Below are 26406 nucleotides of genomic sequence, written 5' to 3'. Positions count from 1 at the left end.
CTGCACTGCTAGATAAAGAAAAATTGCGGGTAGTTAAAACGAAAATGTGAAAATGTGTTACCAAACAATCCTAATAAAGCATAGAAATTGCACTGTCATCACATTGGATAAAGTTAGAGCCAAGGCAGCGGCCATCTTTGAGTGGTGTAAACCAGTATTGGTACAAGTGGAAACATTGCATACTCTGAGTAAATCCGTAATACAAAGTTAAAAAGGTAAATCAATGATGCAATATGGCGTGTCTACACAAGTGCAGAACGTCCTTGTGGCTGCACTGCTAGATTTAAAGAAAAATTACGGGTAGTTAAAAGGAAAAAAGGGGTGGTTACCATGACGATGATCCCCCCAATTATTAACACGAAAAATGCGTGAGCTGTAAACGGGGGTCATGTGAATAACAATCTCCGGGCGAATGCCCCGGCAACTACCTAGTAATGTTAAAGTTAAGCGTTGATAAACGAAAAACAAACTTCATACTGCGATAGTAAGGCTCTATAAACAAAAATTGTGTACGTGAAGACTAGATCAATAGGACTTATCTTTGGCCAATGAGCGTGCACATGTGCTTAGACGAGGAACCGTCGGGGAAAAGGATTGAGGTGATGAGCAAGTGAAGAGTGAAGTCATGGAGTAAAAGGGTAGGATGCCCGTGCCGGTGAGTCAAAGTGAAGGGCTCCTTCCTTCTCTCCTGTAAATAATACAAAAAATGAACATGTCAGTGCAACGAATAACATAGCTCATAAGGTTAACACAATAAAGGAATATTGCATAACATAGCTTACACATCGAAAAAGAGACTGTTAAAAGACAAAACAACTAAAATTAGCTGTACAAGGGAGAGCATAAGAACACGGTATGCTGGAAGGGAAAAGGAGCAGTTGAGACATAACAATGTAAGCTGGATGTCTTATTGTTTTAGGTGGATTGACATTTCCTCATCCATGTTCAATCCACCTGGGCTATTTGTTTGAAAATCAATAATATACCTAGATTCACGTTGTCTGAGGTGAAGAGTTCTGTCCCCACCTCTGGGATTCCTAGGTATATGCTCCAAAATACAGTAACTCATGTCGTTAATGTTGGAACCATGTTTGGAGAAAAAGTGACGAGCAACGGGGTATTTGGGGTCATTATTGGTAATGGCCCTCAGATGCTCCATCACCCTCTTTTTGGCAGGACATGTGGTACTCCCTATGTACCAGAGTCCGCACGTACACTCAATAGCATAAATCACAAAACAGGTACTACATGTGAGAAATTGCATGATTTTCTTATTATTCTTATTATTATTTCTTATTATACTCAATCCCTGGCAGTGATACAATAGATTTTAGGTATCTGTTGTGCTTACCCCAGTACGGTCAGCAGCCCGTCACCTACCCCTCGTCCTGGCTGCCTGTAGGCAGACAGGTCGAGGGGTAGGTGACGGGCTGTTGACCACGCATGGAACTAAACTGCAATAATCTTGCGGTCCCCTGCCTTGACCTAGGGCACATTATGGCCTGTGAATAGGGGTTGATTTATGGATTTGTACGTATGTATTATGCCCCACACACCTGCATGCACTGTCACAGCTGATACAAGAAAATATCTCCTACGAAGAGCCCTCTCGCGGGGCCCATGGGGCATTGCAGTGCCGGCCCCACAAGGAGTAGAACGCCCGATGATGAAGCATGACACCCACATGGGTGTGTGAGGGCAACACTTCCAAATAAGGAAGATCCACCTGGAGCCATCAAGATTGTACCACGATTGTGAAGTCTCGGTTTCATGGTTATCCAGCGTGCTTCTAAACCTCCTCTTTTGAGAGAGTGAACATCAGCTGGATCTGCTCTCGTGCCGGTTGATCACAGATAGTCACTCTTTGGTGGTGTGACGGAAGTCATCGAGATTGTGCCACGATTGAGTTTTAGGTTTCACGGTCATCCAGTGTGCCTCTGAACCTCCTCTATAGAGCAAGTGAAGCTCAGCAGGGGATGTATGACGTTACAACGCACACTTTTACAACGCATGCACTTACAACGCATTTTTTACAACGCATAATCCATTACAACGCATGACATTACAACGCAGGACACTACAACGCATTTTAAAAAAATACCTTTACAACGCATTACCATTACAACGCATACTACCTTTACAACGCATACCATTACAACGCATAATATTAAATTACATTTAAGGTAAGTATTAGATAGTATAGGGGTAAAAATTACTAATCTAACTCCAGGGGGTGCAACAGTAGGTTAAGTGTTGGATAGTATAGGGGTAAAAATTACTATTCTAACTCCAGGGGGTGCAACAGTAGGGTAAGTGTTGGATAGTATAGGGGTAAAAATTACTATTCTAACTCCAGGGGGTGCATCAGTAGGGTAAGTGTTGGATAGTATAGGGGTAAAAATTACTATTCTAACTCCAGGGGGTGCATCAGTAGGGTAAGTGTTGGATAGTATAGGGGTAAAAATTACTATTCTAACTCCAGGGGGTGCATCAGTAGGGTAAGTGTTGGATAGTATAGGGGTAAAAATTACTATTCTAACTCCAGGGGGTGCATCAGTAGGGTAAGTGTTGGATAGTATAGGGGTAAAAATTACTATTCTAACTCCAGGGGGTGCATCAGTAGGGTAAGTGTTGGATAGTATAGGGGTAAAAATTACTATTCTAACTCCAGGGGGTGCATCAGTAGGGTAAGTGTTGGATAGTATAGGGGTAAAAATTACTATTCTAACTCCAGGGGGTGCATCAGTAGGGTAAGTGTTGGATAGTATAGGGGTAAAAATTACTATTCTAACTCCAGGGGGTGCATCAGTAGGGTAAGTGTTGGATAGTATAGGGGTAAAAATTACTATTCTAACTCCAGGGGGTGCATCAGTAGGGTAAGTGTTGGATAGTATAGGGGTAAAAATTACTATTCTAACTCCAGGGGTGCAACAGTAGGGTAAGTGTTGGATAGTGTAGTGTAATATTATGCGTTGTAATGGTATGCGTTGTAATGGTAGTATGCGTTGTAATGGAATGCGTTGTAAAGGTAGTTTTTAAAAATGCGTTGTAATGGTATGCGTTGTAATGTCATGCGTTGTAATGGATTATGCGTTGTAAAAAATGCGTTGTAAAGGTAGTGCGTTGTAAAAGTTGCGTTGTAAAGGTTGTTCCCCTCAGCAGGATCTCTGCTCTCGTGTCCGGTGGATCACAGATAGTCACTCTTTGGTGGTGGGACGGAAGTCATCGAGATTGTGCCACGATTGAGTTTTAGGTTTCACGGTCATCCAGTGTGCCTCTGAACATCCTCTATAGAGCATGTGAAGCTCAGCACGATCTCTGCTCTCGTATCCGGTGGATCACTGAGAGTCTCTCTTGGGTCATCCAGATTCTCTACAGCACAAAATCAAGTCCAGAATCAGTGGCTTGTGGTCCATTACCACCGTGAAATGTGGCCTGTACAAATGCGGATTAGGTCAGCAGCTCCTCAATATGGCGGCGGCTTTCCTCTTAGTCTGAGAGTAGTGGTCCTCGGTCAGCTTTGGAGCTTTGCTCCTGTAACCGGTGGTGTACATGGTGACACCGAATGATGTTTGAACAATGAAAGTCCCAGGATGAATGGGCTATCAACTGTATTCTTCATTTATCCAAAACTCCAAATCTCCAGAGAAATCGTAGATAATATTGTGAATAAAAGTTTTTTTAGATTTTTGGGGGAGCATACTTTTCAGGGCCAACTTTGGGTTCCGTCCCCTTCGTGGAGAGGGAGGGGCCTTGGTCACTTTATTGAATGGTCTGCGTATGGCTACGGATAGGGGTCATCTTAGTGCTACTTGACCTGTCTGCTGCATTTGATATTGTCAGTCACGCCATCTTGTTTGCTAGGCTGGCGAGATACAATACCCTGGAAGGAGACGAGACTTATGTGATGGGGATAAGTGGCTGGACACGAGCAGTCCCTCTCCGCCCTTATCGTTCCTCCTTCAGAGCAGCAGAGCAGGGGGTCCCCAAGACTCCTCTTTAAGCCCCACTCTATTTAATGTGTATCTAAGGACACTGACTCAGTGATTTAGCTCTCTTGACATAAAGTTTGCGAACTATGCAGATGATACACAACTATGCCCAACTCTGGACCGCACCTCTCATTCCCTGTGGCTCCTTTCCAGACTGTGTGACGGCTCCCGGTGGCTCAGCGCTAACTCTCTTTAAGTTGGTGGGGACAAGACCGAGGCCATGAACTGCTTCACTGGATTTCAACTTCCCAACCATACGCCGAGAAATCCAAAGGGGGGGAAGCACCCCCTATAAAATGTGTATGACATCAAAAGTTAAACTTGCGGACAAGATTTAATTCAATTTATCCCATACTTGTGACCAGAGCTTTTTGACTAGGGGGCATTCACAAAACATGTGTAGAAGATCGCTATTATCATGAACACAGGACCAACAATTAGTAGTAGGGGAAAGTTTAAATTTATATAAGATCATGGGGTGCTATATAATCTGTTGTAAAAATAATATCATGTTGTTGTGCTTGCTGAACAAGACGAGATATGAATCTTGGCCCATATTGATTTCCAAGTGCGAGCTGAAAATTCCTTATGTAGGGCTTGATTCCCAAAAGCTCTCCGTTTTAGACTTTTTAGTTAATTTAGAGGAACCAAGCAATAATTTGTATATGCAAGAGGCCCTCATTTGTGAGGAAAAGTCTATCGGGGAAGGAGGAGGTTGCGTGTCTGGAGCTATATCAGGTTGTTGAGATATGTAGAGGAGAAGAAGAGGTTTAAGGCGCTGAAAATGAGAAGCATATTGGGGAGATGTGCTATATTTTTCCTGTATCTCAGAGAAATCTAGAAGAGAACCCTTAGAGAATAGCTGTCTGATGACTATAATACCCTTGTTAATCCACTCTTTCCTCACAAGAACTCTATTATTTATTTTAATGTTTGTGTTCACCCCCCAGGGCTGGGGTTGTCATAAATTGTCCTGGAAGGTACTGAACCTAACACGCTTTCCACTTTTTGAGTTATGTTGGGTAATGTGGGGAGGGGGGATCCATTGGGGTAACCGCTTGGGTCATCATGTTTGGGGCCTGGGACGAGATTCTACCATGACAGATACTCCATGTTTTTGGGTGTTAGAAGGGCTAGCCTCAGGGAAGGACAGAATATGTACCTGACCACCCTGCGCCCCACCCCTCCGGGAGAAATAGCCGAGCACTGGCCGGAGACCCCCTCAGGGCTGGGTCTCGTACCTAGGATCGTACTCACTGATTTAGCACCAGGCAACACAGAGACACCACACCGTAGATTCTGGAGTACGTAGGCTTTATCTAGAAATATCAGGATCTTTATGATCCGCAGAGGCGTATGTACAAGTAGAGCAATGGCTCACAAAGTCTCGGTTGGGGTAGGGGTAGCGGGACAGTCTTAGATCTGGGTCAATGCGGGAGCGTATCCGGCGCACGGCTCTCAATCCTCGAGCCGGGGGATACGAGATGATCCTTGGGGCCCAGCCGGACCAGAATGTCTCTTGAGGGTGTCCAAATCTGCAGGACTCGAGTCCGGGTGTCGGAGGTCGGACAATCTTCCAGGAGCCGCGAGTCGCTCAGCAGGGCTCAGAGTTCTCTAGGGTGCAAGGTGAGCCGCGACCACGTCAGCAGGGCTCGGATGGTTTTAGGCAGAAGTCCGTCTCTGCCAGGGGAAGCCGCGACGCTGTCTGCAGGGCTCACCGAGGTTCCAAGAGTTCCGTCGGATTTTGGGAGGATGTTCTTCAGCTGCGACCACGTCAGCAGGGCTCGTTTCGTTCCAGGATTCAACTGCCGAGGGTCCCCGGGCGCCCCTTGTTATAGGTCGACTCCTCTTTGATGTCCAGAGTCCTCCCGGGCAGGGGTCTGAGCGCCTGGGGGTCGTTTGTTGGGGGTTCCTGCCATGCGGCCCTTTGATCCTTTCAAAGCGGGGTCGGGAGGGTTCCCAGACACGCAGCAGGCGTGGAGCCTGCCCTCAGGGTGGCCGAAGGGCGATCAAAACCATCTCTTGGGAGGAGGCCAGGTGTGAATGAAACTACTCCTCCCTCTCCTGCTCACCAGGAGCTCTCTCTCCCCCCAGCCGGCATGGCGCGACTAGGCCGGGGTTGCGCTTGGGTCGAGGGCGGCCATCTGGGGTGCTGGGCCGGGTCACTGGAGGCCGCAAGGCCGATGGAAGGGGAAGGGTGCCCGGTGTCGGGAAGATGGAGGGGAGGACGGAGGTAACCCCGGGTTCTGGGTCGGGTAGGCTACGCTAGTCAGTGTAGTGTGGGGTGTAGAGTTTAGTCTGGTGTCGCTACGGGTCTGGATGGGCCACGCCACGAGGCCGGGTCCAACATGCGTCCCCCCCCAGCTGAAGGCCGAAGAGAACTACCCATCCTCTTGGGGGTTCTCTTCGCTGAGGCGGAAGAATCTGGAGAGGCCGTCAGCGTTGGCGTGGTCGTTGCCAGGGCGATGCTCTACTGTGAAGTCCCTCCCCTGGAGGGAGATGGACCACCGTAGCAATTTGGGGTTCTCTCCCCTCATCTGCATGAGCCACAATAAAGGTCGATGATCCGTTTGGACTCGGAAGTGGGTTCCGAAGAGGTAGGGTCGCAGTTTCTTTAGAGCCCAGACTACGGCGAACGCCTCGCGTTCAATGGTGCTCCATCGTTGCTCTCGGGGCAGTAACCTTCGGCTAATGAAGGCCACGGGCTGATCTAAGCCCTTCTCATTGAGCTGGGATAGGACGGCTCCAATGCCATGTTCGGAAGCATCCGTTTGTACCACAAACTCTTTGGAGTAATCGGGGGCTTGGAGCACAGGGGCCGTACACATGGCGAGTTTCAGGGCGTCGAACGCCTTCTGGCAGGCAGGGGTCCACTGCACCTTTTTAGGTTGTCTTTTGGACGTGAGCTCCATGAGGGGTCCTACGAGGCTGCCGTAACCTTGGATGTACCTCCGGTAGTAACCAGTGAGGCCCAGAAAGGCGCGGACTTCGGTTTGGGTGGTTGGGGGTTCCCAGGCCAGGATGACGTCAACCTTAGGTTAGAGGGCGGCGACCTGCTCGCTGCCGACCTGGTGCCCCAGGTAGACCACCGATCCTTGCCCAATATGGCATTTGCTGGCCTTCACTGTGAGGCCGGCTTGGCGCAGGGCCCTCAAGACCCTCCAGAGGTGCTGGAGGTGCTCACCCCACTCGGAACTGAATACCGCAATATCGTCCAGATAGGCGGCGCTAAACTCTTCCAGCCCAGCCAGGACTCTATTCACCAGTCTCTGAAAGGTGGCCAGGGCATTTTTCATCCCGAATGGCATCACTCTGAAGCGATAGTGCCCATCCGGGGTGGAGAAGGCGGGCCGCTCCTTGGCGCTTTCCGTGTGGGCAATTTGGCAGTATCCGCAGGTCAAATCGAAGGTGCTGAGAAACCGAGCAGACCCAAGGCGGTCAATGAGCTCATCTGCGCGGGGGAGAGGGTGAGCGTCGGCTCGGGTGACCGCATTGAGCCCCCGGTAGTCCACGCAGAACCGTAGTTCGGGGGCAACACCAGGGGCAGCTGCTTTCGGGACTAGTACCACTGGGCTGGCCCAAGGACTGTCTGTGGGTTCGATCACCCCTAGGGATAACATCTTCGATACCTCCGCCTGGATGCAGGCCCGGACTCAGTCGGGGAGGCGGTAGGCTCGGTGCCGTACCGGGGGGCTGTCTCCGGTGTCCACGTCGTGGACGCACCAGTCGGTGACCTTGGGGACGAGGGAGAACAGGTCGGAGAACTGGCCCAAGAGCCGGCGGCAGTCCTCGTGTTGTTGGGGTGTGAGGGAGGGGGAGAGGATCACCCTCTCCACGGAGCCGTCCTTTTCTTTGGCCCGCAGGAGGTCAGGAAGAGGCTCCGTTTTCTCTTCCTCCCCGTCGTCTGTGGCCAGGAGCAAGCTCAACTCCGTCCGCACGAAGTGAGGCTTGAGGCGGTTCACGTGGAGGACCCGAAGGGGGTTCCGAGGGGACTGGACGTCCACTATGTATGTCACCTGACTTTTTCGCTCGACCACCTTGAAGGGCCCGGTCCATTTGTCTTGGAGGGCGCACGGCTTCACTGGGGCCATCACCCAGACCTGCTGGCCGGGCTGAAACTCGACCAGCATGGCGTTCTGGTCGTAGCAGCGCTTCATTTCTTCCTGACTCGCCTCGAGGTTGGCCTCGGCCAGCTCTCGGAACTTCCGAGTCTGGTTCCTGAGAGTCAACAGGTACCGGAACACGTCCTGCGGGGGGTTCCCGGGTGCCGTCTCCCATCCCTCTTTGACCAGGCTCAGGGGACCTCTGACTGGGTGCCCATACAGTAATTCAAACAGGCTGAAACCCAAGGACTTCTGGGGGACTTCCCTGTAGGCGAACAGGAGGCAGGGGAGAAGGACGTCCCACTTACGCTGCAGGGGCTCCTCGAGACCCATGATCATCCCCTTCAGAGTCCGGTTAAACCGCTCCACTAGGCCATTGCCTTGGGGATGGTAAGGGGTAGTGAATTTATAAGATACTCCACATTGTTGCCACAGGGATCTCATATATTTGGAGATAAAATTGGTACCTCGGTCGCTCACGACCTCTCGGGGGAACCCTACCCGGGAGAAGATCCCCATTAAGGCCCGGCCCACCACGGGGGCCGTGACTGTGCGGAGGGGGATGGCCTCCGGGTATCATGTGGCATGGTCCACTTGGATGAGGATAAAGCGGTGACCCTGGGCGGTCTTGGGATCCAGGGGCCCCACGATGTCAATTCCGACCCGCTCGAAGGGGGTACTGATGACTGGGAAGGGTTGGAGGGGAGCCTTGCGCTTCCCTCCACTTTTACCACTTGCCTGGCACGTGGGGCAGGACTTGCAGTGGGCCTCTACGTGGGCTCGCATTTTTGGCCAATAAAAGTGCGTTACTAGGCGGTGGTAGGTCTTGTCCTGGCCCAAGTGGCCGGCCAGGGGTACATCATGGGCCAAGCCCAGGAGGAAGTCTCGAAAGCGTAGGGGTACTACCAGCACCCGGGCTGACCCTAGCTCGGCAGCCCGCTGTTCGCTATAAGGAGGTCATCATTCTCCCAATACAATAAGTGGGTTCCCGTTTGGTCGCCTGCGGCTTGGGCGGCGGCCTGCTGCCGGGGTGCGACTAGGGAAGGACAGGTTGCTTGTTCTCTGCAGAACTCCTCTCTGGAGGGGCCTCCTTCATAGCGCCACTGGGCCAACTCGGGCAGATCACCTAACTCCGTGATCTGCGCGTGGTCAGGCTGGACAAGCCCGTCGTCGGTGGGGGGCTCTTCTCCTGGGGATAGGGCGTGAGGTTCAACAGGGACGTCTCCGGTTGGGTCAACGGAGGGGGTGCTGGGGGTTTCGTCCTCGACTCCCCCGCGGGGGGGTAGTCGGGCCGCCATGGATCGGGTGGTTGCGCACACCCATTCTGGTAGACCCATCATCCCGAGGTGGGTCTTGCACTCGACCTGTCTCCAGGGGGAACTTTCTAGGTCATTTCCCAGGAGGCAGTCTACAGGTTGTGCGGTTCGGACAGCTACCCGCAATGTTCCGGTTACTCCCCCCCCCATTCGAATGGTACCAAGGCCACCTTACACAAACTCTCAGTGTTGTCGGAAGCTATCACAGGGCAAAAGACATTTGGGATGATCTGGTCTGCCTGGACTAAGTGGCTGAGGACTCCAGTGATGCTCGCCCCGGTGTCGCAAAGGGCCTCCACCGGGTGGCCGTTAACCTTTACGAGCTGGCGGTACTTCTTGGTGTTTGCGGGTAGGGGTGCCCCGGGGATCATATCTCGATCTAGAGAGACTAGGGCCATGGCTGCAGGTTCCCATCCCTCGGGGTCCTCAAACTCCTCCCCTAGGGTTACGGTGGCCATGTGTCGGGCTGGGGGAGCTGTCGTGGGGGGTTTCTGGGCCATGGGGCACTGAGGGTCGCTGGCGTAATGCCCTAGCCGTTGACAGCGGAAACATGTGATATTCACCCGGGGTCCTTGTCTGCCTGGGGTGGCGGTACTGCCTGGCGGAGGAGGTGGGAACCCCGGGGGTGGGTTCCTCGGGGGGCTACGCGGGGGCCCGGATGGGAACTCCCTCTGTTTCCCTTGATTTCCCCCCCCCTCTCTGACGGGGAGGTCCTTGATGGCTATGGGCGTAGTCTCCTACGGGGTTCCGGGGGACCTGGGTGTTTACCCAGCGATCTGCTTCGACGGCCAGCTTCCTCGGGTCTGCGAGCTTGCTGTCGAGCAGGTGCTGGCGTAGTTCTACAAAACAGTTCGTGGACAAGTGTTCCCAGGCAATGAGGTCGGTCAATTCTTCGAAGGTGGTTACCTTGTTGCCCTTGATCCACCCTTCCAGCGCTCGGCTGTAAAAGTTTACGTATTCCACCAAGGTGGTGCATGGGATCTTGCGGCAGTCCCGGAACCGCTGCCGATACATTTCGGGGGTGAGGCCGTATTTCGTGAGGAGGGCCTCCTTCATGTGGCTGTAGGATGTTTGCATAGAGGCCGGTAGGTCGAGGAGGGTGTCTCGTCCTTCGCTCAGGAATCGCCCCCACAACCCGGCCCCCCAGTCCTTCTGTGCAACGCGGTGGGAGGTCATGGCTACCTCGTAGGCTTTGAACCACTGCTGGATGTCATCATTCCGATAGTACTCTTTGACCACATCCTTAGGGATGTGGACTTTCGGTTCCCCCAGGGGTGCGGGTTCTTGGCCCCCGAGGGTCGAGCTCCCTCGCTCCTTGCTCGGAACTCCATTTCTTTCAAGCTGCGCTCGTGCTCCAGCTGAAGTTTTTTTTCCTCATGCTCCCGTTGCAGCTTCTTTTTTTCTAGCTCTCCTTGTACTCGGAGTTGTTCCACCGCAAATTTTTTTTCGGCTAGCCTTATCTCGCCTTCTTTTTAGGTCTCGTCTGAGACAGCGCTTTAGCGCTGCTCTGGCGAGACTTATAGTAAGCGAGTTTTGGAAGTGCAAACAGTGGCTTTTCAGGCCTCCAAATACAGTGCATGTGCGTCGGCCGGGCGCGCGCACCATTTGGAGGCCTGAAAGCACTCGTTTGCTTTCACTTTCGCGGGCTGCACGGCCGCTTTGATGTGATCGCGATCGCGATTACTTTCACACACGCACATACACAGCTGTGCCACTGCACCTGCTGCACCTTCTCTTTCCAGACTTCACAGAATACGTTTTTCTGGGTTTTTTGGGTGTCCCTTATTGGATAGCATTATTTATTGCAAAGCATGGAGTCCTTATTTCCCTCTGCATTTGGACTGTTTACAATTTCATTTAGCTGTGTGTTGTAATGAGAATGTGCACATCTCATGTCAAAGACCAATTATACTCGTAAACTCAATCCATGTTTCTCTTTATCGAACAGCGACAAACCTTGCTGGACGACTCAACTCAAAGTTATGCTTTACTGTGGGATTACGATATCATGAAAATCATATTTTAGTTGTTGTTTTATTGATCTAATTATTAATAAAAAATACTAATTATTATTTACTCTGTTGTGGTATATATTAGGCCCGGTTAAAATGCTGTTACGAGGCGCAATTTTGCGGTACGATAGTAGCACAAAATTCCAGAAATTAAATTATTTCACCATGCTGCGTATTTATGCACGTGCTCAAAGGCAGCATGCAGACGACCAGAACACGAGTGGCTGCTTCTTTCCAGGAGATTTTTTTTCAGCTCAAACGTGTCCTCTGCACTAACACATCTTGCGCTCAAGTATACTGCCAAATGCTAGTTTTATATAATTCTGTGTAATTTCGTCTAACATTTCAAATATTTCACGTACTTATGCATATGCAAATAATGCGAATTTTGGACACTCCCTATAACAAGCATTTGCAATGCAATAGGTCTCGCATTTACGCGAGTTTGAGATATTGACATTGCAAATGACAATGCCTTTTATTTTTGTTTTTAAAACCTAAATAAAAGGCATTGTCATTTACAATGCCAATAGCTTAAACTCGTGTAAATACGAGACCTATTGCATTGCAAATGCTTGTTTCAGTTTGGCCATTTCTAGTTCATGACTTTGGTCCCTTTCCCTGTCTGTGACGTCTTCCGGGGACCAGCCCCCACCCGCTGCGGTGCTTTGTGCCTGGGGCTTATTGCTTGTTCTCGGGAAGTTCCTGAGCTCATCCGGCCGCTCTGTCTCCTCACCGACTTCGTCCAGTCGTGGAAGGGAGGCTCCGGACTCCACCCAGGCTTTCAGGGCTTGTTGCATGTCTTCCTTGGTGTTCAGACCAGTGGTAGCGATCTTCCGTTGTTAGATTGTGGGCTCAGATCCCATCGCTGCCACCAGTGTTAGAAGGGCTAGCCTCAGGGAAGGACAGAATATGTACCTGACCACCCTGCGCCCCACCCCTCCGGGAGAAATAGCCGAGCACTGGCCGGAGAACCCCTCAGGGCTGGGTCTCGTACCTAGGATCGTACACGCTGATTTAGCACCAGGCAACACAGAGACACCACACCGTAGATTCTGGAGTACGTAGGCTTTATCTAGAAATATCAGGATCTTTATGATCCGCAGAGGCGTATGTACAAGTAGAGCAATGGCTCACAAAGTCTCTGTTGGGGTAGGGGTAGCGGGACAGTCTTAGGATCTGGGTCAATGCGGGAGCGTATCCGGTGCACGGCTCTCAATCCTCGAGCCGGGGGATATGAGACGATCCTTGGGGCCCAGCCGGACCGGAATGTCTCTTGAGGGTGTCCAAATCTGCAGGACTCGAGTCCGGGTGTCGGAGGTCGGACAATCTTCCAGGAGCCGCGAGTCACTCAGCAGGGCTCAGAGTTCTCTAGGGTGCAAGGTGAGCCGCGACCACGTCAGCAGGGCTCGGATGGTTTTAGGCAGAAGTCCGTCTCTGCCAGGGGGAGCCGCGACGCTGTCTGCAGGGCTCACCAAGGTTCCAAGAGTTCCGTCGGATTTTGGGAGGATGTTCTTCAGCCGCGACCACGTCAGCAGGGCTCGTTTTATTCCAGGATTCAACTGCCGGTGGTCCCAGAGCGCCCCTTGTTATAGGGTGACTCTTCTTTGATGTCCGGAGCCCTCACGGGCAGGGGTCTTAGCGCCTGGGGGTCGCTTGTTGGGGGTTCCTGCCACGCGGCCCTTTGATCCTTTCAAAGCGGGGTCGGGAAGGATCCCAGATACGCAGCAGGCGTGGAGCCAGCCCTCAGGGTGGCCGGAGGGCCGATCAAAACCATCTCTTGAGAGGAGGCCAGGTGTGAATGAAACCACTCCTCCCTCTCCTGCTCACCAGGAGCTCTCTCTCCCCCCAGCCGGCATGGCGCGACTAGGCCGGGGTTGCGCTTGGGTCGAGGGCGGCCATCTGGGGTGCTGGGCCGGGTCACTGGAGGCCGCGAGGCTGATGGAAGGGGAAGGGTGCCCAGTGTCGGGAAGATGGAGGGGAGGACGGGGGTAACCCCGGGTTCTGGGTCGGGTAGGCTATGCTAGTCAGTGTAGTGTGGGGTGTAGAGGTTAGTCTGGTGTCGCTACGGGTCTGGATGGGCCACGCAACGAGGCCGGGTCCAACATTAGGGCTCTGGGGGAGGGGTTTGGGGGGTGTTTGTTATTTGTTTGATTGTTTATGCACCACGCACGCATCACTATGCCCCATCATCTCCACATCGTCTTTCACACTACACTTTGAGTTCCGGTCATGACTCATACAGCAGGTGATCCTCCACTGGGGGAACTCAACATTTTTTCCTGGAATGTACGGGGCTTATTGAATAAGGACAAACGGGGGTTGGTGCTTTATTTGGCAAAGCTATACTCAGCCGACATTTTGCTACTATAGGAGACGCATCTTCTGGGCAATAAAGCCCCATGCCTCTCCCGCTATGGGTTCGCCACGGTGTACCACTCTGGCTTCACGAGGAGGGCGCGGGGTATGACAGTACTTATCCACCGTAGAGTTCCATTCCAAGTAACACGACATTGGTTGGACCCCGGGGGCCATTTCACGGTCATCTCTGGTACTATAGCCGGGGAACAGATTACAGGAGGGAGCATCTATGCCCCTCCACCGCTAGGCCAGACTTTCATCGATAAAGTGACACAACTATAGGGGGAGCTCCCGGGTGGCCTGATGATTCTGGGTGGTGATTGGAATGAAATAATGGGTCCCTCGGATAGGTGGCAGGCTAGACCACTTGATGTCCCCCCTCCCAGGTCCAAACTGAACATACTGACACACACACTGGGCTGGGCAGACACTTTTTCATCCCTTAGCCACCGTGTTTATGTATGCATCATACGTCCATCCCACACTTTAATGCCTGGACTATTTGTTCCTCCCCCACAGTTATCTACACAGCTCCATCCTGCCCCGGGGTCTTTCCGATCATTCACCGGTACTAATCAAGCTTCACCTGCAGACTCTCCGTACCCCATATAGATGGTGCATGTCTCCCTGGTTACTCAGAGATGCTGGGTATCAGGCAATGCTCATCGGGCGATTGCCGATTATTTTAGTTTCGATGTTGGCTCTTCCCTGTCCCCGATCCTCCTATGGGAGGCCCTCAAGCCCACAATCCGAGGGGCTGATATAAGTTATCGCACAGGGGAAAAAAGGCTCCGTCTGGCACAGATACAGGACCTGGAAGACAGACAGGTCGCTTTACTGTCCCTGATGGTGGAGGGCTCCGACACCGGAGCCCTCTGTAATTTACTACATGTTCAGCAGCAAATACACCAGTTGCTCACGGATAGCGCTAAAGAGGCCTGGCTGGCGACCCAATATAGAATCTATCAATGGGGCAACAAGTCCAGCCAGATGCTCCACAGGTTGTGCCATGCTAGAGAATCCCGACGCAGTTTCCACTGTTGAGGTCCCCGGCTGGTGATATATGTGCCTCCCCTGAGGCGTTTGTTCAGACCTTTGCCAACTTTTATGCAGCGCTGTACGCTGAACGCGAAGTAATCGCCAGACCCCTCATAGATGACTTCTTCTCAGACATTCCCCCTCGACGCCTCTCGGACGAGCAGCGGGATGCCCTAGGCAAGCCCATCTCCCTAGACGAGCTGCAGGCGGCATTATCCAATACGCACCCGGGACGTGTGCCTGGACCAAATGGGTTTCCGTGCGATTTCTTGCGTCCATATATGGGGACCCTCAGCCCCCACCTGCTTAAAGCACTGCACACAGGCTTAGAACAGGGTATTCTTCCAACAGACTGGCGCCACGTCGTCTTCCTCAAGCCGGGTTGCCCTCCTGAAGACCTGGGTTCATATCGCCCCATATCTCTGCTGAATTTCGAGCCTAAATTGCTAGGGAAGGTCCTGGCTGACCGCCTCCACACGTGCATTCAGGATCTGGTCCACCCAGATCAGTCTGGTTTTATGCCACAGCGCTCCACCAGGCACAACATTTGACGCGCTCATACCTCTGTAGCGGAGGCAAATCGTCTGGGCCGTCCTTTGGCTGTCCTGCTGGCTGACATTGATAAGGCGTTTGACTTGTTGAGCTGGACCTACCTTTTTAAACTTTTAGAGGCAGTTAACCTGGGGCCTCGCTTCCGAGCCTAAGTGAAACTGTTATATACGAACCTTACCGCCATGGTCCGCGTGGCCGGATATTGTTCTGCACCCTTCCCAATTCACAGGGGAACGAGACAGGGGTGCCCCCTTTCCCTGCTCTTATTTGCCTTAGCTTTTGAGCCTCTGGCAGCGTGGGTGCACCAAGATGTGGTTTTCCGAGGGTTGGACTGGTCGCCGGAGTGCTTGGACAGAATCGCGCTATACGCTGATGACGCACTATTCTTCATATCCGATCCTTGGGCCACCGGGTCATGGGTGCTCCAGATTCTGTGGACATTTGGGGAGACATCAGGACTGTGCGCAAATCCGTCCAAATCCATCCTGTTTCCCCATATGCGGCGAGCAGAGGCGTCAGGCTTGGGCCTTGCAGCTGATCGTCGTGGATGAGGGCTTCAAATACCTTGGAGTGTACATAACACGAGGTCCCAATGAAGCTTGGTCGCACAATATGGCTCCCCTGCTTCCTGCAGTGTGCGATGAAACAATGGTATGGTCCCATCTCCCGCTCTCGTTATATGGCCAGTCCTCCATTTTTAAAATGGTGTCCCTGCCATGCTTGCTCTACAGGCTGCAGAATTATCCATACCCTCTTCCCCCATCGTGGTTTCTCCAGGTGAATGCGCTCCTTAACCGGTTCCTATGGGGAGGGGGTGCGGTCAGGGTGGCTCCTGCGACGTGTATTCAATCCACATACTGCGGCGGGATTGCGGTGGCCGATGTTCGGGCGTATTACTGGGCATCGCAGCTCTTGGTGATTAATGATTGGTGGTATAGCTCTCAGGCGGACCTAGTCTATGCTGTTGAAAGGCTCTTCATGGTGGATACCCTGCTGCTTCACCTCTTATACAGTCGTTCGTCCTTGGAGGCGATCCCCCCGGCCTGCTGGACTGTGGTCCAGATAGGGAGGCGAGTGACCAGGTCTATGGGTTGGTGGGGCATGCTGACCTGCGCAACACCCCTTTGGCAGGGATCACACCTCTGGCCTGTTTCGACCCTGGTTGGGTTCCGTAGATGGGATGATATAGGAATCTCTACACTTGGGGATATAATGCAGGGGCCCACGCTCAAGTCCTTCCAGAGGTTACAGGAGGATTTTAACCTGCACAAATCCCAGTTCCATAGGTATCTACAGCGCCGCCATGCTCTATCCGCCCTGATACGACATCTCAAGTCTTTACCCGAATTTCATCCATTGGAGGGTAGATTGTTGATGAGAGATCTGGGGGCCCACAAGATTCGTCAAATTTATCAAACCCTCACTACATACACCAAGACTGATATACATCGGACCCGGGTGGCGTGGGAGGCGGACTTACCAGCCCTAACAGATGATGATTGGGCCGAGATGCTGGCTAGCCCCAGGTTTTCAGCTGTTTCCACTAGATACCGACTGATTCAATTTAAATATCTCCACAGAGTATACTACACCCGCCTCCACCTCTGGAAGATGAGGGCCATTTCATCCCCCGTATGCCTCTGCTGTAATTCGTCCGATGGGTCGTTCTTCCATACGGTTTGGAGCTGCGGGGCACTGCAACACTTCTGGTTGGGCGTACTGTCCTGGATGGGGCGGGTGTTGGTATGGGACATCCCAGCAGACCCTAGATTGACACTTCTACACAGCACAGAAGACATTGGAGGGAATAGATATGAGACATCTCCTGTTGTTGGGCCTCACACTCGCCAAGCGGGATATTGCACAGTACTGGAAGGCTACTTCTCCCCCTGGTATTGCGACATGGAAGAAGGCGTTAGATAAAAGTATGTCGGCCGAAATAGCGGTGTTTAAGGCGATGGGATGTCCGCAGAAGCATGGGAAGATCTGGGCCAGGTGGGCGGAATATCGAGGCATTGATCTATCTCTCCTTGCGCAGCCAGCAGGCCAGGACCATCTTGAACGGCTGTTAGTAAATGACTCGCCAGTTTAATGTGATAGCTTATTATGGATATGGATGGAAATTCCTTTGCTGTATCTATGTCTTGTATTTTATGGGATATACGGTGCGTGGTCGGGAGGGGGTGTTGGGGGGGGGGGGTTGGTCTGATGTTCCGCAGACCTCCTGAGGGGAAAATTTACAGTACCTACCGTATTTACAATTTGCCATATACATGCATGATGCTTGTCGGGCTTCGCCCACTTGGTACTGTAGAAAATCAATAAAATCTGTTGTTAAATACAAAAAAAAAATTCTAGATTGCATGGCTTCAAAAAAGAGGATTAATAAATGAACCAGTTGAGTGTCAAGCAAAAGAGTCTAATTCAATGACATAAAATCAACAATGCCAGTATATTTCTGTCAGAATCCCACTGTGTGTGTTCATATTTATGCTGCCCAAATGTCTTGCACGCAAAATGTTCAAAACGTGTGAAAACACATGTGAGGACTGAAAAAAGAGAAACTCTTCATTTTGGAGGAAAATCCTCTGTTCCTGTAGCTGGTGTAGCCATTTATGAGGGAAAACGTAGCAAGCACGAAAATGCCTGAGGAGAAGAAAATCGAGCTTGGAAGCTCACAAGATGGCCGCCATAACGTAGCGCACCAGGAGCAGCAGGAAAGAAGTTGAAAATAAAGATCAATTAGACCATTTCAAGGTCTAGAAACCTAACCCGGCGCTCCCGGGGACTTCCGATACCTTTCGCTGGGTTAACGAGCCTCACAGTGCCAGATAGCCGTCCCTTTGACAGAGAAAGATTTTCAACGTTACGGAGGAAGTTAATGAGCGGCCATCTCGTGTCACTGCCGTCGCGCGCCTCCTCAAGGCTTTATTCTGAGCAGACTGGACTACGGTAATACCTTATTTTTAAGTTCTCCAGGTTATCTTCAGCTCCTGCATCGTAAACAGGCAGCAGCTGCAGAACTCACTCTTTCCCTGCCAGTCACTCTTGCACCTCAGTGGCTCTGGATTCCCTGAGTTGGCTCTGTGTAGCCAAGGACACTCAGTTTAAATCACTCTGCATTGTGCACAGAGCCTTCCATCATATTGGACCTTTTCCCCTTCTACAAACATTCCACTTAGGTCTCTACAAACATTCCGCCTAGGTCTCTACAAACATTCCGCCTAACTCTCTACAAACATTCCACCTAGGTCTCTACAAACATTCCACCTAGGTCTCTACAAACATTCCGCCTAACTCTCTAGAAACATTCCACTTAGGCCTCTACAAACATTCCGCCTAGGTCTCTACAAACATTCCGCCTAACTCTCTAGAAACATTCCACTTAGGCCTCTACAAACATTCCACCTAGGTCTCTACAAACATTCCACCTAGGCCTCTACAAACATTCCGCCTAGGTCTCTGCAAACATTCCGCCTAGGTATCTACTAACTTTCCATCTAGGTCTCTACAAACATTCCACCTAGGTCTCTACAAACATTCCGCCTAACTCTCTACAAACATTCCACCTAGGCCTCTACAAACATTCCGCCTAGGTCTCTACAAACATTCCGCCTAGGTCTCTACAAACATTCCGCCTAACTCTCTACAAACATTCCACCTAGGTCTCTACAAACATTCCACCTAGGTCTCTACAAACATTCCGCCTAACTCTCTAGAAACATTCCACTTAGGCCTCTACAAACATTCCGCCTAGGTCTCTACAAACATTCCGCCTAACTCTCTAGAAACATTCCACTTAGGCCTCTACAAACATTCCACCTAGGTCTCTACAAACATTCCACCTAGGCCTCTACAAACATTCCGCCTAGGTCTCTACAAACATTCCACTTAGGCCTCTACCAACATTCCGCCTTGGTCTCTACAAACATTCCGCCTAACTCTCTACAAACATTCCACCTAGGTCTCTACAAACATTCCGCCTAACTCTCTAGAAACATTCCACTTAGGCCTCTACAAACATTCCACCTAGGTCTCTACAAACATTCCGCCTAGGCCTCTACAAACATTCCGCCTAACTCTCTAGAAACATTCCACTTAGGCCTCTACAAACATTCCACCTAGGTCTCTACAAACATTCCACCTAGGTCTCTACAAACATTCCGCCTAGGTCTCTACAAACATTCCGCCTAACTCTCTAGAAACATTCCACTTAGGCCTCTACAAACATTCCACCTAGGTCTCTACAAACATTCCGCCTAACTCTCTAGAAACATTCCACTTAGGCCTCTACAAACATTCCGCCTAGGTCTCTACAAACATTCCGCCTAACTCTCTAGAAACATTCCACTTAGGCCTCTACAAACATTCCACCTAGGTCTCTACAAACATTCCGCCTAGGTCTCTACAAATATTCCACCTAGGTCTCTACAAACATTCCGCCTAACTCTCTACAAACATTCCACCTAGGGCTCTACAAACATTCCACCTAACTCTCTAGAAACATTCCACTTAGGCCTCTACAAACATTCCGCCTAGGCCTCTACAAACATTCCGCCTAGGTCTCTACAAACATTCCACCTAGGCCTCTACAAACATTCCGCCTAGGTCTCTACAAACATTCCGCCTAACTCTCTAGAAACATTCCACTTAGGCCTCTACAAACATTCCGCCTAGGTCTCTACAAACATTCCGCCTAACTCTCTAGAAACATTCCACTTAGGCCTCTACAAACATTCCGCCTAGGTCTCTACAAAAAAATTCCGCCTAGGTCTCTACAAATATTCCACCTAGGTCTCTACAAACATTCCGCCTAACTCTCTACAAACATTCCGCCTAGGTCTCTACAAACATTCCGCCTAACTCTCTAGAAACATTCCACTTAGGCCTCTACAAACATTCCACCTAGGTCTCTACAAACATTCCGCCTAGGTCTCTACAAACATTCCACCTAGGTCTCTGCAAACATTCCGCCTAGGTCTCTACAAACTTTCCACCTAGGTCTCTACAAACATTCCACCTAGGTCTCTACAAACATTTCACCTAGGTCTCTACAAACATTCCACCTAGGTCTCTACAAACATTCCACCTAGATCTCTACACTCGGCTGACACCAACTTTCTGAAGGTTCCCAAATGTAAGAAAGCGTGGATGGGTGGCAGAGCCTTCTCTGTGCAGGCATCCTGACAAGCTCACTCACTCCATCATCAATATCCAGGGCTGGCTCTAGAGCAGTGTGACTGGTGCCCTTCCCCCGGGCGTTGATTTCGGGTGGGGGCCCTGTTTTTATAAGTCCTGTGGTGTTAAAAGCACCTGCTGCCCCGTTCCTTGCCTCCAGCTATTTTCAAGCAACAATAAAAATGTGAAGATCCCTCCGGTGATGTATGTTCTTCCTGGAGAGAGATCGGAGTTTTGTCTAGTGGAAGTTTTGACTCATGGAAAGGTAGCGCAGATGGTTAATGTGCCTGCTGCAATGCACGTACCCATGCAGATCTCAAAGTGCATATAATGTAAATAGGTCAGAGGGTTACTGCTTTTGTCACAGAGATCCTTTTGTTACTGGCAGTTTATAACTTAAAATCCTAATGTAGAACAGTGAGCTGGTAACTGTCATCAAAGAGATCCCCGTCTTTCATTATCCTAATGTTGCAAAAAAGTGTTAATTTGCTTATAAATCAAATCATTTTATTAACAAGAGCCATGGTGTTAAATTTTAAATTCTGAATTTGTGCTTCTCTAGACCAAGCACTCCTAAACTATCCTGTCTACCAGTATGGTGACATGTGACTCCTACACCTTGTAGTCCTCTGTCTTACGTAACATTTCCTATACACTGATTTACACACCTGTGATTGATTGTCTCTGTGTAGTGTGTGTGATGTAAATTGCTCTGACACCCTACACTGATATGAGTGGCGCTATAAAACGAATTAAATGCATCTGAGAGAGAGTTGTTATGGAGACTTGAGGGGGCGCGGTTATAGGGTGTTAGTGAGGGAATCCGTGGCGGAGGTGATTATTGAGGGGCACAAACAAACATTGTCGCACCAGGCACCACCAGCGGTAAATATATGCTTTCAGGAAAGCCTTGAAACTTGGCTTTACTACCTTCAGGTACTTACACATGCCTGGTTTGGCTTCTGATAGCTAATCATCGGGTTGCCTTGTTAGGTAACATTTTGCACTAAATAAAAATGTAATCATAGTAACAATAATAATAAATGGAACATGGTCTTTTCCTTATGGGACCAATTCCTAGCAACCAGCGGAGAAACTCGAATATAACTGTAATGATTGACCTTGTTTTCAACCTGGGTGGAGATGGGATCTGAGGAATATGTTGATGCCGATGTGCTTGTGACATTTCTGGGTACGGTTTCGTAAGAGAATGTCACCCAAAGTGGTAATTAATGATAATGGACCCCAGTTTACAATCCTTAGGCCGAGTCTGGGCAGCGCATGCGCTGCTTCAAGGCATGCTATATTCAGGTAGGGACTTGAAGCACCGCCCACTCTCCGCCCATATTTTTAATTGGCTTATGTCAATGTCCTTCGTAAATGCTGGTTTCTGATTCGTTAATCGGCTTATTAGTCCTTCCTTAGTTACGCCTTGTCTTCTTTTGTAACCTTCCATGAGGACAGGGCCTTTTACTTCGGTTGTTACATAGTGCGTCTTCTTTAATGTATGCACTATTTTCTTTAATTACTTTCTCCTACTGCAGGCAGGACATGCTTTCCCGCAATATTCATCACGTCATGTGTGCTTTCACTCATGGCGACTGCTTCTTTGAAATGAAATAGGTCTCGCATTTACAAGAGTCTGATCTATCGGCATTGTACATGACAATGCCTTTTATTTATGTGTTAATTATCAAAACAGATAAATAAAAGGCATTGTCATTTACAATGCCAATAGCTTAAACTCTCGCAAATGCAAGACCTTTTGCATTGAAAATGCTTGTTTTTGAAGAGGAATGGAGTAATGCTAAAAACAACGTCAAATGAGGTTCCTTAAAGTGATTACGGAGGTCATTCAACTAGCCATGGCAAGTAAAGCCAGTTGGGAAACAGACGTTTTTAAAATGTTGTGGTGGTATAGGCGGGCTCCAAGGGTCGTCACCGGCTTTAGTCGCTTTGTTATTATGAGAGGCAGGAAACCGTTTACCAAAACCAACCCATCTTGGATGTCGGACGAGACAGACTGAACGGTCACCTGGTGAGGTGCGAAAGACATTAGCCATACAGGAGGGATCTATGGAAAGCCAGTGATGGAAGATCCCATGTAAAGGAAGGTGATTGGAGGCTGGAGGAGGGGGTTTGCGTCAAGACGAGGCAGAGTGAAGAAAGGTGATTGGTTCCTGAGCCAAAGAATGTATTTCAAGTATATTGTAATTCAGCAGAGCAAAGAGATGGCAATACATGGTATGTCAGTAGAACGTCTGGATGTAAGGGTGATGATGACGAGCGAGTTCAAGCTAAAGATATAAATGGCTGGAGGATGGCTCTGGGAGATGAGGGGGTGAATGGGGAGGGAATGGGGTTCACCACGTCCAGGAGTGAATATAATGAGATGCGTGATATTCATGAGGGTGTCCAGGTGAAGGGAAGTAAACATGGCCAGGTCATTCATCTTCCGAAGAAGCTCCAAGATTGTTATTGCAAATCAATGGAGCCAGGCAATTCATGTTTCAAGAATGTTCCAATATGTTTATTTTATGTATAAAGAGCTCCTTGTTTGTAATACGGTTACCAGTGTCAAAGGTTTCACGTTCTTTTGTCCATTACATTGTTTTTTATGGGCCAGTTGTTGAGCTTTTATATTACTGTTTAATTTTATATTTTTGTTTTATTTAAAGGAGGAAGGTATATGTAGTGCTTAAAGGAGACAATAGTTATGTGGTAGGAATGAGGCCTCGGCTTCTATGCTCTAGGTGTTGCAAAGACACTGGGGCAGTCGGCGATGGACAGGATGACGGAGAGCTGTGTGTCTTTGAAGCTGCAACAAACTACCTTTCAACACAAACTGGGATGCTTCATCTTTAGTATAAGTCACTAAGGTTCACCGACTTTCCATTCCGGAAAGCTTTTGGGGTTCAATGTTACCATTGCACCAGCTCACCAAAGCCCGACCTCTTGGCTTTGCCAATGGTTGTTTGTTTTAGGAGGGCGTTGCTCATGTTCGTAAGGCCTGGGACGAGGAAGTGGGTGAGGATGTAATGAACGGTCCGTGTCACACACGTGATCCTCCTGTGTTTCCATGTCTTTCAGTGCAGACCCACGTGTTGACATACATGGAGGACGCAGTGTCCCAGCTGCTGGAGATGGGGGATCAGGCCGGCCAGTACGGCACCGCCAAGTTCTTCCAAGACTAGTAAGTACCGACCATACCTGTCTCCCTCTTTACTCAAGCGTGTGCATGATTTATGACGTGGAAGACGGTGATTAGTGAGTACCGACCATACCTGTCTTCCGCTTGACTCAAGCACGTGCGTGATCTTTTGACGTGGAAGAGGGTGATTAGTGAGTACCAATCAACCTTGTCACCCACTTGACTCAAGCATGTACGTGACGTATGATGTAAAAGAGGGTGATTAGTGAGTACCCACCATACAGGTCTCCCTCTTGACTCAAGCATGTGCTTGACGTATGACATAATTGAGGGTGTTTAGTGAGTACCGTCCATACCTGGCTCCCTCTTGACTCAAGCGTGTGCGTGAAGTGTGACGTAGAAGAGGGTGATTAGTGAGTACTGACCATACCTGTCTCCTTCTTGACTCAAGCACGTGCGTGACGTATGACGTAGAAGAGGGTGATTAGTGAGTACCAACCATCTCTCTCTTGACTCAAGCGTGTGTGAGAAGCGTGACGTAGAAGAGGGTGATTAGTGAGTACCGACCATACCTGTCTCCCTCTTGACTCAAGCACATGCGTGACATATGGCGTAGAAGACGGCGATTAGTGAGTACCGACCATACCTGTCTCCCGCTTGACTCAAGCACGTGCTTGACGTATGACGTAATAGATGGTGATTAGTGAGTACTAACTGTACCGGTCTCCCTCTTGACTCAAGCACGTGCGTGATGTATGACGTAGAAGAGGGTGATTAGTGAGTACTAACTGTACCGGTCTCCCTCTTGACTCAAGCACGTGTGTGATGTATGACGTAGAAGAGGGTGATTAGTGAGTACTGATCGTACCGGTCTCCCTCTTGACTCAAGCGTGTGTGTGAAGCGTGATGTAGAAGAGGGTGATTAGTGAGTACCGACCATACCTGTCTCCCTCTTGACTCAAGCACATGCGTGACATATGGCGTAGAAGAGGGTGATTAGTGAGTACCGACCATACCGGTCTCCCTCTTGACTCAAGCACGTGCGTGATGTATGACGTAGAAGAGGGTGATTAGTGAGTACTAACTGTACCGGTCTCCCTCTTAACTCAAGCGTGTGCGTGAAGTGTGACGTAGAAGAGGGTGATTAGTGAGTACCGACCATACCGGTCTCCCTCTTGACTCAAGCGTGTGCGTGAAGTGTGATGGGGAAGAGGGTGATTCCATTAAAGTGAAAGGAGCATGAGCACATTTTCGTGGGGTGATATAGGATTGAGAAGCGGGTGACCCCATTTAACTCTGTTCTTTTTTGAGGCATGTAAATAGAGGGGAAATGAGGTTGTCATCTGCCGAATGCAGTGAGTTAACTTGTATGATGAGTCAGTACACATTGTACGTGAGCGGGCAGGTTAGTGATCAAGTGAATGAGTACAAATTAATGAGTGAGTACAGAGCTGTGTGTAATGAAGTACTGGGCCCTGTGTGGTGGAGTACTGAACCTGTGTGGTGAAGTGCTGAGCCATGTGTGGTGGAGCACTGAGCCGTAAGTGATGGAATACTGATCTGTGTGTTTTGGAATGCTGAGCCGTGTGTGGTGGAGCACTGAGCCTAGCGTGATAAAGTACTGAGCCGTGTGTGGTGGAGCACTGAGCCTTGCGTGATAAAGTACTGAGCCATGTGTGGTGGAGCACTGAGCCTTGCGTGATAAAGTACTGAGCCATGTGTGGTGGAGTACTGAGCCATGTGTGGTGGAGTACTGAGCCATGTGTGGTGGAGTACTGAGCCTTGCGTGATAAAGTACTGAGCCATGTGTGGTGGAGTACTGAGCCATGTGTGGTGGAGTACTGAGCCATGTGTGGTGGAGCACTGAGCCTAGCGTGATAAAGTACTGAGCTGTGTGTGGTGGAGCACTGAGCCTAGCGTGATAAAATACTGGGCCGTGTGTGGTGGAGCACTGAGCCTAGCGTGATAAAGTACTGAGTCATGTGTGGTGGAGCACTGAGCCTTGCGTGATAAAGTACTGAGCCATGTGTAGTGGAGCACTGAGCCTAGCGTGATAAAGTGCTGAGCCATGTGTGGTGGAGCACTGAGCCTTGCGTGATAAAGTACTGAGCTGTGTGTGGTGGAGCACTGAGCCTAGCGTGATAAAGTACTGAGCCATGTGTAGTGGAGCACTGAGCCTAGCGTGATAAAGTACTGAGCCGTGTGTAGTGGAGCACTGAGCCTAGCGTGATAAAGTGCTGAGCCATGTGTGGTGGAGCACTGAGCCTAGCGTGATAAAGTACTGAGCCGTGTGTGGTGGAGCACTGAGCCTTGCGTGATAAAGTACTGAGCCATGTGTGGTGGAGCACTGAGCCTTGCGTGATAAAGTACTGAGCCATGTGTGGTGGAGTACTGAGCCATGTGTGGTGGAGTACTGAGCCATGTGTGGTGGAGTACTGAGCCTTGCGTGATAAAGTACTGAGCCATGTGTGGTGGAGTACTGAGCCATGTGTGGTGGAGTACTGAGCCATGTGTGGTGGAGCACTGAGCCTAGCGTGATAAAGTACTGAGCTGTGTGTGGTGGAGGACTGAGCCTAGCGTGATAAAGTACTGGGCCGTGTGTGGTGGAGCACTGAGCCTAGCGTGATAAAGTACTGAGTCATGTGTGGTGGAGCACTGAGCCTTGCGTGATAAAGTACTGAGCCATGTGTAGTGGAGCACTGA

General features: G+C 50.1%; 1 protein-coding gene across 3 annotated transcripts in view; it reads left to right on the top strand.

The window, feature by feature from the left end:
- The window catches only part of CSTPP1 (centriolar satellite-associated tubulin polyglutamylase complex regulator 1), a 572416-nt gene that overhangs the window by 67248 nt on the left and 478762 nt on the right, over positions 1–26406 (top strand). For 2 of the 3 annotated variants that reach the window (XM_085646636.1, XM_085646637.1), the window contains exon 2: positions 23648–23745. In XM_085646636.1, the coding sequence (XP_085502762.1) occupies positions 23648–23745 (98 nt within the window). Of the gene's footprint in view, positions 1–23642; positions 23746–26406 lie in introns of all 3 variants that reach the window. The other variant, XM_085646635.1, reaches the window with a different exon arrangement.

This window comes from Triturus cristatus, chromosome 3_1 (genome assembly GCF_964204655.1).
Source record: "Triturus cristatus chromosome 3_1, aTriCri1.1, whole genome shotgun sequence".
Lineage (NCBI taxonomy): Eukaryota > Metazoa > Chordata > Amphibia > Caudata > Salamandridae > Triturus > Triturus cristatus.
Note: the sequence above shows the minus strand (reverse complement) of the source record. Positions and strands in the feature narration are given on the sequence as shown.